Source organism: Nyctibius grandis, chromosome 9 (assembly GCF_013368605.1).
Source record: "Nyctibius grandis isolate bNycGra1 chromosome 9, bNycGra1.pri, whole genome shotgun sequence".
In the NCBI taxonomy this organism is placed as follows: Eukaryota; Metazoa; Chordata; class Aves; order Nyctibiiformes; family Nyctibiidae; genus Nyctibius; species Nyctibius grandis.
The window spans coordinates 7,679,416-7,694,792 of NC_090666.1; the positions used below are offsets into that span (position 1 = coordinate 7,679,416).

Below are 15,377 nucleotides of genomic sequence, written 5' to 3' on the forward strand. Positions count from 1 at the left end.
AGTCAGCTTCAGAGAAAACGGAGAGCCTGGTTCCCTCAGCCTGGGACCTTCGACTACAGTTAGGTCCCTTTTCAAGAGCAACACAGCTGCAGTGTGCACCCAGCATGGGGCCTTTCTCTCTATGGCTTAAGAGACCCAGTACTGCTACTGGTATACATGTCCACAGATTTGGAGAGGCAAAAAAAAAATGGAAAAAAACCCCATAAAGTAGCACAGCTTTTTATTTTGAAGGAGAAAGAAGTCTTTTTTACTACTTTCTACGTGTCCATGGCATTCTCTGAGCTCATCCATTTGGTAGGTCAGTATGACACTGTGATCATATTAATACAATCAGGAAGGCTCAAACCAATGACAGAAACATTACACTCGTTATTAAGCCAAACCCAGACACTCAGATAATGCCTAACTTGAGCTTTACTGTCAAGCAGTACGCCTACTTACTGTGTACTTGCTCATAGCAGCCCATATGAAGTCTACATCCAGGCTTTCAGCTTGAACAAGAAAGTTGACTTTAAAAAAAAAGGGAAAAATAAAATAAAATTAAAAAAGCCCACACTTCTGTTACTCTGCATTTTCTCCAAGTCTAAAAATTGGTAAAGTGTATGACAGGTCCACCTCATTTTTCTTAATGATGTTTTTATTATTCTTTCACTCAATTAAAACAGAAATGGATATTGCATCTTCTGACTGTATAATTGTTATTGTAATCTGTTTTCGATCACTGCTTGGGAAATGGGTCCAAAACAACATAAACTATCCACAGCCTCAGAATACAAGTCATTTTCTTTTACTACGATACTTAAAGAGACATCTATCATGTTGCTCTGCTAGCATGTTTGTATTATGGCAAAAAAGTTATTTGTAAGTTGGGAAAAGACATTATGAAAATCACCTTTTACTCCAAAGTATTGTGTAACTCATAATTTATAACTACATTTCTTAATAACCATTCAAAATAATAAGGCTGGAAAATGTGCACATCTAATTTTAATATATAAATAATGGAAATGCATATAAACCAAAACATGCTCAAAATATGAATTTATATTACTCTCAAAAAATAGTCTGGTTATAGTTTTGAAAATGACATGCTTCATTTCCAATATATGCCTGTCAGCTAAATTTATGACAAAACACTCTCTGTGAGTTTAGATTACCATGATGGTAAATATTTCTACGCAAATTTCCTCACTTATCTGAAGTTTCCGTCCAAACGTAGACAAAGTCAGAAACTTCTAGAGGGCGAAGTGTCGGCGATACACGAGTAAAGACAGAGTAATCCAGCCACTGCTCAACATCATACAAATAGAAATAGAACATCTGAGAGAGAGAGAGAAAGTAACTTTGTGGCTGTATGCAGCTATACAAACCATGGGTTTTGATACAAGAAACTCCCCTCCTCCCATTTCTTGCCAGATTTAGTACTTTTGAAAAGGTTTGCTGTCAATAGAGCGCCTTCTCATCTCAGCATGTGTCTTCGGGGAACAAATAGGGAGGGAGCATATTTAAGTGGGAGACATTTCTGCTGCACTCTGAAAATGCAGTGGGCGCATGGTTATCTCAAGAGATGCCGCAGCTTCATATGAAATAGTCTGACACGTTATTTTTATTAATCTTTCTGAGCTTTTTTACCTTGCTGACATTGCTACTAACAAGGTACAGTTGTGCTCAGAGTGTTTAATATTGCATATCCATGTGATACAAGGACACCAGTTAGAGCATAATGGCTGACAATTTTTACTATTAGCCAGATAATTTTATATTTAGAAAACAAGTCATATGCTTAAACTTTTATTCTAGAGCTACCCATCTCTTTTCTTCAAGCTCTTTTTGTTCCCTTCGTACAAATAATGACAATCCTCTTTCTTTCCTAACGTCACTGCATGTAACATCAATAATCATTCAGTATTTGCCAGGAAATTTAAAATATATCTTGAGTTCAGACACGAGACCTCTGCCCTGGCATCCAGCTTAGGATACTAGCAATGCAGGGCTCACACTCTGTCTTTTAAGCAATCCAGTAAATTATTTGTGTAGCCTTATTCCAAGTAGAAATGCCTCCTGGAAGGAGGTTTTACGTCAGTTCTCAGATTTTAGCAATATCAATGTTCACATCTTTAAAAATCAGAGTTAAAAATTACACTTTAAAAAAAAAAAAAACAAACCCAAAAACCTTTCAAACATTGTGTATAAGGGTTGCACAATGTCAGCAGCCTTAAATGGCTAATAGACAAATGCTGACATCTTGGTGTATCTGTAAATCTTCAGGGGATACCAGCAGAGCTAGCATGGGTATTTAAAAAGAAAGAACAACTTAAAATACTAGTTTATTTTATTTTAAGTTCTCTGAAATAAAATCGGAAATATGAAGTGAAATATTTTTCCCTTACTAATATTTGGATCAACGCAAACGAAGACAGGGACAAAGTACACACAAGAGCTGCAATACGTGCTTTTGCACAAAGCGCAGGAACTCTGGAATAAAAAATCCTAATTATAGAACTGCGACAATATGGACAACGTGACTTGCTGGCCAAGAACATATCACACATTAAAGCAGCCAACGCTTCGCGCATGGCCAAAAGGACCCCATCTAGAGGGGCTAACCGTTCCCCCCAAATCGAACGGCAAAGAGTATCTTCTGTCTTTCGTACCGCTATTCAGCGTGAACTCATTTGTATGTAACCCCACAGCAGAGACGCCGCTGATGAGCATTCTGCAACAAGTACAAAGCTTGTTGGAGGGCAATCTTTTTTTTTTAGTATGGCTAGAGGCTAAAAGCATTTCTCAAAAGCCATCAAATACTCAGCTGCCTTTTGCCTGCTGCGCCTTTTTCTCACATCTGCGCTAGCGACACGTGTCGTCGTGGGGACCAATGCATCTGACCCAGGACATTTCATACAGTAGGAACCAATTACCACAAGACAATTTTTTCCAAGCTAGAAAGGGCATCAGTTCCTCGTTCAACACAGCGGGCTGGTTTCAAACCCGCTCTGAGCTTCACAAGGAGAGCATGCCTGTTCGGTAGTTACAGAGCCTGAAGCAGGCACGGGTTATCTTGAACAAACCCCCGTCGTATCAATTCAAAGGGACTCGGTAATACTTTATACCTTGGAAAACTGGGCCTTTAATCCTAAAACACAGCAGTAGTTACTAATTTAACTAAATTATGATGAGGGATGGTAATTAAAGGCCTAACTTCTCTATGCCTTGCAATTTGGGATTCGAAATAAAATCTTCCTAAGTTTTACAGATTTTCAGTTATTTCGAAAAGTTTAAAAATAACATTTAAAAGCAGGTTGGGGACTGCTCAATCGCAAAAATAAGAGTTTTCCTAAACAGGTCACACAGCTGTTTGGCGAATATAAATACATGACTCCAGTAAAACTGTCTTCACTTTACAACACCATAGATGCCATATTGTATTACCATCTTCTGTGTCAATGCGAGTGACAGAAGTCTTACTAGTCCAAGTATTTTCTTTAAGCTCCAAGTCACCTTTGTGGCCCTTTTCCTCCCCATTCCACACAGACAGCTTTAAGGAGAACAGCAATAATAGAAAGCAACTGCAAAAATAAATATTCAGACTAGCATCTCCACGAAAAGTATTAAACTCAAATACTTTTAAAGGTATTTTAAAGTAACTGATACCATCTGAAAGTCCGTGCTACAAACGAGAAATTTTAAATACGACATAGCTGTCTGTTGAAATGAGGACTTGATTACAATTGCATTATGTCAGTTTTTTTCTACTTTTAAATCTAGATAAAATATTCAGTACAGTAAAATAATTTAAACAGAATATAAAGACTCCCAAAAATTATTTAGGAAATGAATCTTTAAACCTCACCTTTAAGTGTTTATTCATAACAACACAAGTTTCATACTGTTTTTTCTTCCTTCAATGTCCAAATCCTTCATCTAAATTCTGAGCGAGAAATATGTCACTATTTAATTTCTTGAAAATACGTTTCCTCACTGTCCTCTTTATAGTTTTTAATACGATTTTGCCATCTTCTTCAGGCATAAAAACAATTCTGAGGAGTCACTGACAGAATCGCCTTAACAGGAGTTCTGAAACAAACGCCCCATAAATAATTGACAGTAAATCTACTCTGCTCTATCCCAGTGAAACTAAGAAAAGGCAGGACCCAATTTATAAAGGCAGAGGGGAAGAATTAACATTGACTTTTTCAAAGATGTTGGTTTCTTTTTCTTGCCTTTGGTTCATGGTGAGAAATAATAGCATCTAGTTAACTAACATGGCCATGGGTATGGGGTGGAGAGGAACCGGGACGATGACTCGAAACACTTAGGAACTGTTGCGGGAGGAAAAAAAGAAATCTTACTACAGCTAATCTTAAATCTTGAATTCAAAATTGTCGGTGGCTTTCTGCAGATGCAACTTAGAGTTCCAAAATTACTCTAAACATCAAATTATGCCTAGGTCACTGAATGGGTGGATACCCTATATTCTGTTTAATGCATATGTTCAATTGCACGTAAATTTTAACCAACTGTGTCTTTATTTTAATAACAGACCAAGTACTGAAAACACATAAAGACTATTTTTCTACCTCAGCAAAAATCCAGCTGATACACTACATGACCCTCCAGGAGTGACTGCTCTGTTTATTCTATTTGCATGACATAATCTGATTGGAAAACGGGGGTGAGGGGTGGAAATCAGCAAAAAGACCAGTAACTCATTTCTAACCATCGGTCATGAAAAATAAATCACAGTCTTGCTTTTCTTACTGCTCCTGTTAAATCAGAGGTCTCTTCCTCATTATGTATCAGAAACGCATAAAATCAAAGAATTCACATTTCTTCATAATCCCTAGTGAATTATATCAAAGTACAAGGCAACATTTTCCAACTATTCTGCGACAGATAAAACATACCATATTCGCGTACTGCTGGTTCCTGAACTAAGAAGGATTTGCGGCTTTCATGCCTCTCTATCTCGATGCGTTTAATTCTTTCAAATAGCTACGTACTTCTTTCAGGCAGCAAGAAGATACACTCCATCTAGGATCTAGGCAGGAAGACTATCTAAAACTTAACCTTTCACTTTACTCAATTCGTAAGGACAAGCGAAACATGCTTCCTTACTCCGTTCAGGATGCCATTTAACGTTAACTAACCGTTTAGAACAGAGGAGCAAATCTGATCAAGCTGTACTCTTTCGTCTGCACAGAAGTAGATTTCCTCTCCAGTAGAGTACTTTAAACCCCTATAAAAGGTAGCATAAACCCTATGACATTTTTGCTGAATGGATTTTGACAAACAGCTCTTTAACCATCCTCAGTTGGCATTTCTGTTGCCCCAGAGATATATTAAAACAGATTTCTGACTACACCGAAGCAGACAAGATGACGATACATCAGAACTTTACGGGGCTTGCAGTCATTAGCAGCAGCGCTCCGAAGAGTCACTACATCCACATTTCTGGTACATCTGATTTTGTACGAGCACAGTAACCACAGCTACAGATTAACATCCCAATCACACAATTTAGTTGGAATTGTCTGAAAGTTTTCTCCTCCATTAATATTCTGTAAATTAAATCACACATTTTAACAGTTAAACGAATAAGAACACATTACTATCAAATTTTTTTCAGTCATTGCCTGCTCCAAATCTGCACGTGTGCCTTGGCTATATTTTGGTTCTACGCTTCTACTTCGGGAACACCAAACTTCAAAACAGCTCATTCTGCATACTGGCATTTAAGTTGCATTCAGAGGCTTTGGATGCTTATTTTCTCCTCTCTTCAAAATCAACGCATACATACATATATGCGCACATCCACTCACACACCAACAGGTTCATGAATTGCAATCAACAATTTTGTAAATATAAGTTTCCTAGCCATTAATCATCCCTTTTTTTTTTTTTAATCCTTATGGAGTGAATTACCAACTGAGAGGAGACGCCAATTCTAGTAAGTGAATGTTACCCAACAGGGATATAAAGCTGTCAACACCACAGTGCTCTTGCTTGCTCTAAACTCTCTCCCAGGCTTCATATGTTTTTTAAAGCGATATTAGCCTTTTTTTCCCAGGGACCTTTATAAAACCTGCCTCTCCTGAACATCTAAGCACTTGTGCTTTATTACATACAGGTTTTAAAACCAACTGGTTAAGATAACTGCTGAAACATTTTAGAAAGCACTGGGTTAGTCAGGCAAACCAAAACTGAACTCTAATACATTGGACTGACGCTAACAACATCGTAAACAGTACCGAAACTTTTAAATCCCCTATTAAACACAACCTTTAAGACCCCATTTATCTTTTTAGTGACCTTTACTAGTTTATTATAGCTGCTGTAATGGCCCCTTGAATTAAGTAAATTCAGGTTAGAAATGAAAAAAAAGGAGAGTTGTAAGGCAAAACTCATGAGAACAATTGTTTTTCTGTCTGCACTACAAAAGCTTAGTTTGAAACACTTTTTCACTCATAAATCTAGAGAGACAGTTAAGAGCACCTACAGCACTATAATACTTCTCTATTTCTCAGGGAAGTCACTGGAAAAATAATTGTAGCAAACACTACGATTATAAAACTTGTTACCAAAGGTCATGAGTCTCATCATTGCACCAGTGAGCTGAGAGCTTATTGCTCTGTTTGCAGGGATTAAATTCAGAAACAGATATTATTACAGCAAAAAGCCACTTGACAAGTAGGAAGGAATTTCAGCACTCACACATCTAAGGCCCAAAATGAGATGAAAAAAAAATTGCTAGCATCTGTCTTTGCTTTCAAAAACTTCAGATAGGCTTTATAGCATTAAAAAATAGACTCAAAACTAAAATTGTCTCTAGTTTCCAGTAATGTATTTCACTTTTTTCCCAAATGAAGTTCACATTCAATAAATGTTAGCGCTTTTTAAATCTTGAAAAAGAAGAATAAGCTGAAAGACTGACAACTGAAGCCTTAGATGTCATTTCACTACAACTTTCAATAGCTTCCTTTTTATCAAACACTAGGAACAATAGTAAAAGAGCCTTTATTGGTATTTATTTGAAGAGAAGTTTTATACTAATTTGCCACTATATTAAAAGTAAGCCTTTCTGCAAACGTCTACAGCTGCATTTCACAACTCAGTTGACAAAATCACTAACACCGCAGCGATCACTGCAAAGATACAGGCTTCCACAAATTCCCGAAACCATGCGATCTGCATTCAGAAAAAAGATCACTTGGTCACACAGGTTCTTAAAGATCAAACTTGGAAAAGAGCAGAGGAAAAAATATCTGGAAATGAGCTAGGTTGATTTATCTTGAGAGCATGTCCAGGAGGAAAAAAAAAAATTAAATCAATTTTAAACAGCCCCATTATCTTATTAAAAAAAATCTGCCTTAACTAATTTAGTATTGAGTATTATAGAATCTAGGTAAGTATTCAGACAAGAATAATTTTCTTCTTGCTTTCAGTATCAATAAGGAGTAATGAATAAACTTCATTCTCAACAGCCTAAAACCAGAGATTGAGACTGTTTGAAGAACACCAGCTAAGGAAAAGAAAAAAAAACCAAAGACTCCTGCATTTCCTATTCCCCCACACTTTTACACTCCAGTCTACACCAACTTTATAAATGAGCTCAAGAGTAATGAATGAAAATGTAGGCTCTTAAAAGTTTGCTTTCAGAAATTAGTCTTTGTCTTAAGCGGAAGAAATCTTCCATAACTTCAGAGGCCAGATTAAAGCTGAACCACCGATATAACTACAAAAGCCAGTGGATTTCTCTTGGCTAACACAGCTGCAATTAGAAAGCAACATATATATTTCAAAACATTTAAAAGCATTCCTTTAAAGTATATTTCTATAAATGCCCCAAGGAAAAAGATTTTAGCTCCAGTTCTAACATTCTCTTTAAAATCAAACAGCTATAGTGCCTCAGTCTCGAGAAAGGCATCCAAAACTACATATATTACTTTTTATATGATTAACTAGTTCATTTTTAAAATTCCTCAACAAATTATTTCTCCACCAATTTGTAAGTGGACTAGTACTACAAGTCTTTCACTGCAAAGCTGTTTCTTCTTTTTCCATACATTAGAAGAACACAGAGAAGAGGTTTAAAAAACAGACATATAGTCATCCAAGAAACATACAAAACTGGTGAGATCTCTTACCCTTCATTAGGTATATAAATTAATCCTATGTTTTTTAAATAAAATAAAATCTGCAGCCCCTTAGCAAACTTCAGCAATTAGGAAGACTAATGAGCCAGAGGTCTAAAACAAGCATCTAATGGTAAAATCGCTAAATAAACCTCATGTAATACAGTCATGTGACGACTGTATCAAAGTATCTCTTGAAATGTCATTTACACAAACGCTTTGTGTATAAACAACTACATTTGTGTGTTACCATTCCGCACATTTTAAAACACAAATACAGAGGTGTTTTTTTTAAAAAAATGAAAAGTTATTTGTGGCCTGTCCTGCATTATTTTGCTCGCAACATCTGGCTAATTCAAAGATTTTAAAATATATTTTTCCTAACACGAGGCTGCACTGCGTTAAACGTGACAGCATCAGAGTCAAGATGAAAAAAAGAGGGCATTTAGGAGAAGTGACTGGGAAGTTTAGCTGCTTGGAAGAAAGGGGGGAAAAAAAAGCAAACACGCGTGTCACTTAAGCCTGCTCTAAACACAAAACTGACCAGCAACAAGATAGCTAAGTGTGAAACAAAGTACTCTAGAGAATTGCAGGAATGCTGCAAAACTAATGCTCAATAATTGTGCTGGAAGAGCTGAACTTTGCACGCGTTCTGCCCCGACCTCTTTTACAACAACTGCTACAAAATGCTATTTACAGACAGAAAAAAAACTCCCTGAGCGCAAACATAAACGCTGCCATCTTTTCACCCCGGAGAGCCCATCCTCAGAGCTGTGACTATGGGTGTACACACCTAACTCATGGCACCCGCACCCGCGAGCGGAGCCGGGCTGCCCGTACCCACCCTGGAGGCGCTGCCCAGGCCGCTGCCGAGCCCCCGGCCATGCCCGCGGGCTGCCCCGGCGGCCACCCGCCAGTCCTCATGGTGGAAGCGCCGAGCGCAGGGCCCAGCTCTCCCCAGTGACCCTCCGGCAGGATTAGGCCTGGCCTAACCAGATCCCGGGCCTAGGGGTGGCCGCTTCGGGAGGGCGGCCTGCTAACGAGCGAGCTCTGCGCGCCGCAGCCCTCGGCAGCAGCCCCTCCGCGGCCCCCAACGCCGCCGCGGCGGGGAGCGACTCAACGCTCTCCGGGCAGCGGGCAGGAGCCCGCCTGCCGCCGCACCAACCTGCCGGCGCCTCCGCGCACGGGGCCGACCCGCCCGCCAAACGCCACCCCGGGCACGCCGCTCTGCGCGCCTCGGCCAGCGGGGCTGCCGCGCCGAGCCGAGCCGAGCCGGGCCGGCGGTACCGCCGTGAGCGCGGCCGCACGGTTACCTCCCACGGGCTTGGTGACGGCGCCGTTGGGCCTCCCGCGGGTGCCCATGGGGCTGCCGTTCTGCTCCAGCCTGGCCACCTTCCCCGGTGGGGGCCCTTTGACATCGGGGCTGCCGCTGCCTCTGTCGGGGCTGTCCCGCAGGCAGGGGCTCTCACTCCTCCGCTCCATGCTCGGAGACGCGGCTCCCGCTGGCAGGTCGCAGTAGAAGGAGCACGGACCTAGGGCGAGAGAAACAAGGGGTGCTTCAGCAGCCGCTGGCCCGCGCCGTCACCCGGCACCGGGCCCCGCTCTCTCGCCCGCCCGGACTCCGCAGCGCGTCCCCCGGGCGGCTCAACCCAGTGAAGCCGGACGAGCGCCGGCCGGGCGCGACACCGCCCCGCTCCCGCCGCCGGAGCCGGCCCCGCTGAAAGCGAACGGTTCGGCCCCGACGGCCCCGGCTCGACCCGGCCGCTTTATCCCCCCGGCCCACGGGGAGACGCGGGTCCCGCCGCCCGGCCCCAACCTGCCGCGGGCGGGGGAAGGCAGCGCTGCGCCCCGGTCCCCATCGTGCCGGGCAGGCCGGCAAGGCAGGCAGGCAGCCCACCCGCCCGCCGCAGCCAGGTGCTGCGCCTCGGGTCCGGCCTCAGCCCCGGCCCGCCCCCGGGGGCCGCGGGAAGAGGCTGCCAGTCCGGGCGGCCCCGCTGGCACGGCCCCCCCGCACCGGCCAGCTGTGCAGCCGCGGAGTAAGCGGCTGCAGGCGAGGAAGCCTCTAGCGAGCGGCTCCCGGGAGCTGCCGCTGTACTTACTGCTTATAGCCTGTCTGTAAGTTGGCTGAGTTGGGCTCTGTCCATGGATCAGAAGTAGAGAATCCAGGGTGGAAAGTTTTCTTGTTTCCTCCTCTCACGCCGCTTTCTTCCCTTCTACTCCTTCCCCCCACCCCCAGCCCCCTCCTTGCCCTCCTCCGGGGGTGCCGAGGCGGCGGGGCCGGGGCGGCTGCCCGCGCTGCGCGGGGCGGCAGGGGCCAGAGCCCCTTCCCGGAGGGTCCCGGGTGGCGAGCGGAGCCAAGCGGGGAGGTCGGGGCGAGGGGGCGGGGAGCCGCGGGGCCGCCGGCTGCGGCGCGGAGGAGAGGGGAGAGGGAGCCGACTTCTCACACCTTCCGCGGAGAAAATCAATACCGGGGGAGACGGGGGGAGGAGAAGAAGAGGGAGCGCCTCTCTCCCGGGCTCCGCGGCGGCGGAGAGTGCCTGGCGGCGCGGGGAAGCGGCGGCGGCGGCCCCCGGTGTGTCACTTTCAATCGCTCCCTCCTCTGCCAGCGACAGCAGCGGCAGGAGGGACTCGCCACAGAGAGCGGAGAAACGGTTATTAGTTGCGTTGAGTCATCGAGGCAGAGTGAGTCCTTTTTGGGGTTGTCCTTGGTTTCGGGTTTGGTGTGTGTGCGCGCCTGTGTGTGTGTGTCTGCCTGTCTGTCTGCGCGGCGTTCCCGTCCCAGGGCTGTGCATCCCAAACATCGCCACCCCTCCTCGCCTTCGACACCCCTCCCCCTCCCCGCCCCCCCGCAAAAATCAAGTCTCGGTGCTATCTCGGGATCGGGCGCAGACGGGCGAGCAGCAGCCCACCTCCGCCCGGCCCGGCCCGGCCCGGCCCGCCCCGCCCCGCGCAGCCCCGGCCCGGCCGGCCCCGCTGCGCGCAGGGGTGGGAGGCAGAGACCCACCTGGCAGGAAATTAAACACCGATAAATAAATAATACATCTCGCACACGCAAAGCGAGCGCGGTGCCGCACAGAGGGAGGGAGGAGGAGAGGGGGGGGTGGGCTGGGTGGGGAAGGGGAAGCGCGGCAGGACGAGGCAGTGGTGACAGGAGGGACCCAGGGCAGAAGGGCGCAAGGACAGGGGCAGTCGGGCTGGGGGAGGGCCGAGGGGGAAGGAGAGGAGGAGGAGCCGGTAGAAGAAAGAGGGGGGGGTAGAGGGGAAGCCGGAGTTGGGGAGACCGGACCGACCGAGGAGGAGCAAAGCTGCCACAGGCATCTAGTCCAGGCGCCCGGGTCGGTCCGATCCGATGCAGCCGGTGCGGCCTCGCCTCCTCCTGCCACCCGCCGCCCCCCCCCCAACCCCGGGGAGCCGAGCGACGGCAGGGACCCTCCCGCAACCTCTCCGCGCCGGGGCGAGGCGGCAGTAACTTTTCGTGGTGCGGCGAGGGCTGCTGTCCCCAGGGCCGGTCGCGCTTCCTCCGGGGCTCCGAGAGCGTGCGGGCGGCCCGGCCCCAGGTAGGGCCCTGCCGCCGCCCTCCTCTCCGCGCCCGGCTCCAGGCAGTTACCGGGCTAGCCCTAAATAATTGATGTCGGGAGCCGGAAGGAGGTGAGAAGCGGGCAGGGAAGAGCTGCTGCTGCTGCTGCTGCCGCCGCCGTTAAATTATTTAATAGCGGAGCTCCGGGTAGGGCATGACAGCGCCGGCTAAGTACAGCCAGCGGGGAGGGGAAAGCTCCGGCAGGAAAGTCGCAGCGGGGCGGGATCGGGCCCCTCGCCGGTCCCGGGGAGGGCAGCGGTCGCCCGGCAGTCAGTCACCTCTCTGTCGGGTGCAAGGTGCACCCGCGACGCTCTCCGGGGCCGGCGGCGGAGCGGGCGCTTCTCCCGGCGGGGCCATGCCCGGTGGCGCGCCCCGAGGGCTCGCAGCGCCCCCTGCCCGGCCCGGGGGGTGCAGGGGAATGAGCCGGCGGCCCCGCGTCGCCGAGCCCTCCCCGCCCGCCCGCCGGCGGAACGAGCCCCGCGTTAAGGTGGACCGAGGAAATCCCCTCCAGCGCGGGGTGCAGACGGCGGGCGGGCGGGGGGGGAGGACGGGGGGGGGCGGCGGTGCCCGCAGGTGCCCGCCGCCCCCCCCTCCTCCCCCGCCGCCCGTCCGCCGCAGGCTCCCTGCAGGGCGCCGCCCTCCCCACCGTGCCCCCTTAAGAGCTTTGCCTTTCACGGTGGCGCCGGAGGGTCAAAAAAAAGAGGGGGCTACTGCGGGGGGGCCTCCCCGCTCCCCCCCTCACCCCGGGAACGGCGGCACTAGGGCGCGGCGGGAGCATCACCGCACCGGGCAGCCCTGGCAGCAGGTTTCCGTCCGCCCCGTTAACGCCCGGGGAGCGTAGGGTGGGCAGCAGCGGTAGCCCCGAGCCCGCACGCAGCCGTCCCGGTGCGGCGAGCCCCGCCGGTGCTGCCCCGGGATTCGGAGGGCAGGTTTCCCCGCGGGAGCTCGGCCGCCGCTGGCCCCGCTGCCCCCGTCCTTCCCTCCGAGCGGCAGTGACAGCCCGCCCGCCGGCCGAGCGCTCGGGTCTCCCAGTGGGCTCCGGGCCGCCCCTGGAAGCCGTGCCGGGAGAAGCAACGGATCCCCGGGCAGGGTAAGAGAAATAATCGCTTCGCTCCACATCCGACCCCCGGCCCGGCCCGGCCCCGAAAAGCAGCGCCGAGTGCGGCTTCCCCCGCCTCGACCGAAGGACTCGTGTCTCTCCCCTCCTCGGAAGGGGCAGGGGGACCCGCCGACGAAGTCTGAACGCGATGCCAGCCTTGCCCCGGGACAGCAAGCCGTGAACGGGGGTGGGAGCCGGGTCCCGTCGCCGGCTGAAGTTTGGGGGAGCCAGAAAAGATGCGGGGGACAGCGGAAGGCCGGGGGCCGCCGCCAGGGCCGGGGCGGCGGGAGCTGTGGGAGAAGCGAGCGCCGGTGCCCGGAACGCGCAGGCTGCGGAGGAGGAGAGAGCGCAGCGGCTGCCGCCAGCCAGGTCTCCTGCCGTCCCTTCCAGAAAGGAGCCTCAAAGTTTGGGGAACTCCCGTTTTTCTTTTTAAATAACCTGATCTAACTTTTCTCCCTTTTTTCCCCCTCAATCTGATAAAGCTCAGCAGCAGCTCTTATAGGGAAGTTAACGTTTTCCACCAGCTATCGAATAATTGAATAATGTTTTGTTCTTACCTTCGATGTTGAACTACGAATTCCCGCGGATCAATGGCCAGAAAGTTAGAAGAATTGGTGATTTAGGACTTCAGTACTTCTGGAAAAAAAAATGCCAATGGTTTAGCCAGGATCTTCCCTGTCTGATTCGTTACTATTATTATATCTGATGATGTGGATGGATGGAGAGATTCAATCCAAGCCCATTAATGAGCTATTTTATAAACACCACCGTCTGAAGATCTTCATTTACATTTTGTCAGCGATCCTTTCCTTAACAGCGGAGACGTGTGGCGACAGCGCGATTACAGGACTTTAGTAAAGCTCCTATAAGAGTACGACTGGCTTGTTAATCGATTAATATTTTATTAAGTGTAAATATTTTATAAAGTTTTTAGGAAAACTATCGATTCTAAATTATTAAACTAGTCAGAAGGGCATTTGAATAATGCATACAATTAAATACATTTAAATATATATGTAGCGATTGCTTTATTTGCAATTAATCCCCTGCACCTTTCTCTTGCGTTCGTTTTTTTCCCCACAGGCAGCTGGTTTCTTACTTGCGCGTTGACTGGAGTACCAGGATCGCCAAAGACTTTTTATTCCTGTATTTATAAACTGAGTGTTTACAGAAAATACTCTTTTAAACTTTGAAATCGGGAGCGGTCATCATTTGAAAATTTTGACGCGGAAGCAAAGGGGCTTGTTAGTAAAACTGAGGGGAAACCGAACCGAGTGCGTACAAATTTTGCTGGTTGGTAACTTCTGTTTTGTAAACATCATTTAATTTAGACAGATTTTATGATAAACGATGCTTTTTTTTTTTTTTTACATATTTTTCCCAATAAAAGCCTTTTCTTTCTGTTTCAAATTACAAATGCTTTTTTTTTTCCCCTAGTGCATGATTTGCACATGTTGTCTTTATTTCCACTCGATAAAAAGGGCGATTATTTCCCATCCTTTTCCCCATCCGTCCTCAATCTCGCTGTAAAAAACCCCTAGATTTTTAAATTATTATTATTAATAACATCTTTTTCTTTTCCTAACACGAACTTCAGTACGAGAATTTCCTGCTCTCGCACCCCGGTGAGAGCAGGAGTGGGCGCACTCCGAGCCCCAGCGCTCCCCGTGACTGAAGTTTATGGACGCCTCAAGTGGTTGATTGCCAAAAAAAAATTGTGAACACAACAAACGAACCCAGACACCTCCTCGGAAAGGTTTGGCTTTCATTAACTACCGCTTCTAACGCCAAAACGCAGGGCAGCGATCGCAGCTCCGTGCCTGCACAGGCTTCAGCGGCGGGCGGCTGCAGCTGGGGCTGCCGTGGGCTCCCGCGCCTTTGCCGCCCGCGGTGCCGCAGGGTGCTGCCCCCCGGGCCGGGGCCGCCCTCGCCCCGCGCAGCGGCGCCTCGCCGCCGGCCGCCGTGCCTGACAGGATCCACCGGCGCTCTCCTCGCCTCCTTCTTTCTCCCTGTCCGCCCAGTGCCTCCCAGAAGCCACGGGGCCCGCGGGACGACGGCCTCACAGCGGGGCTCGGCCGGGCTGGGAGCTCCGCGACGCGGCGCAGCGCTGCGGCCTGGGCCGAGGCGGGGGCCCCGGCCGCCGCACACCTGGGTCCCGGGGGAACCCGGCCCGCCGCCCGCGGGCAGCACCTCGAAGCGCGGAGGCCCAGGGCTGCCGTGACGGCGCAGCGGCCGGCGGGTTGGGAGCGGGGTGGCCCCGCAGCCCTGGCGGGGCAACGCCGAGTCCCCGCGGGGGCAGCGGCTGCAGTAGACGCTGCTGGGGCACCGGGGCAGGCGGGTTCGGGAAGGGCAGGGCGGGTCCCGCAGGCGAGGGCTCCCGGCTCCCCGCTGCCGCTCGGCCTGGGCTTCCTTCCCAGCGGCCGCCATCGCCGCGGGACCCGAGCCCGCGACCGCTCCCCGGGGCCGGGGCCGGACCACCCTCCCGACCCGTACCGGCGTCTTCCCCTTCGCACAGCGCCATCGCGCGGGCACCGACGCCGGCGCAGCCCGAGGCGGCCGCGGCTGCCGC

General features: G+C 49.4%; 1 protein-coding gene across 1 annotated transcript in view; it reads right to left on the minus strand.

Moving 5' to 3' along the window:
- Positions 1-13,438, minus strand: part of SATB2 (SATB homeobox 2) — a 132,720-nt gene extending 119,282 nt beyond the window's left edge. Inside the window, exons 1-2 of the mRNA XM_068407894.1 lie at positions 13,366-13,438; positions 9,446-9,664 (exon numbers count right to left, since the gene is read on the minus strand). Coding sequence (XP_068263995.1) covers positions 9,446-9,614 — 169 coding nt within the window. The 5' untranslated portion in view covers positions 9,615-9,664; positions 13,366-13,438. The remainder of the gene's footprint in view (positions 1-9,445; positions 9,665-13,365) is intronic.
- Positions 13,439-15,377: the final 1,939 nt, after the last annotated feature.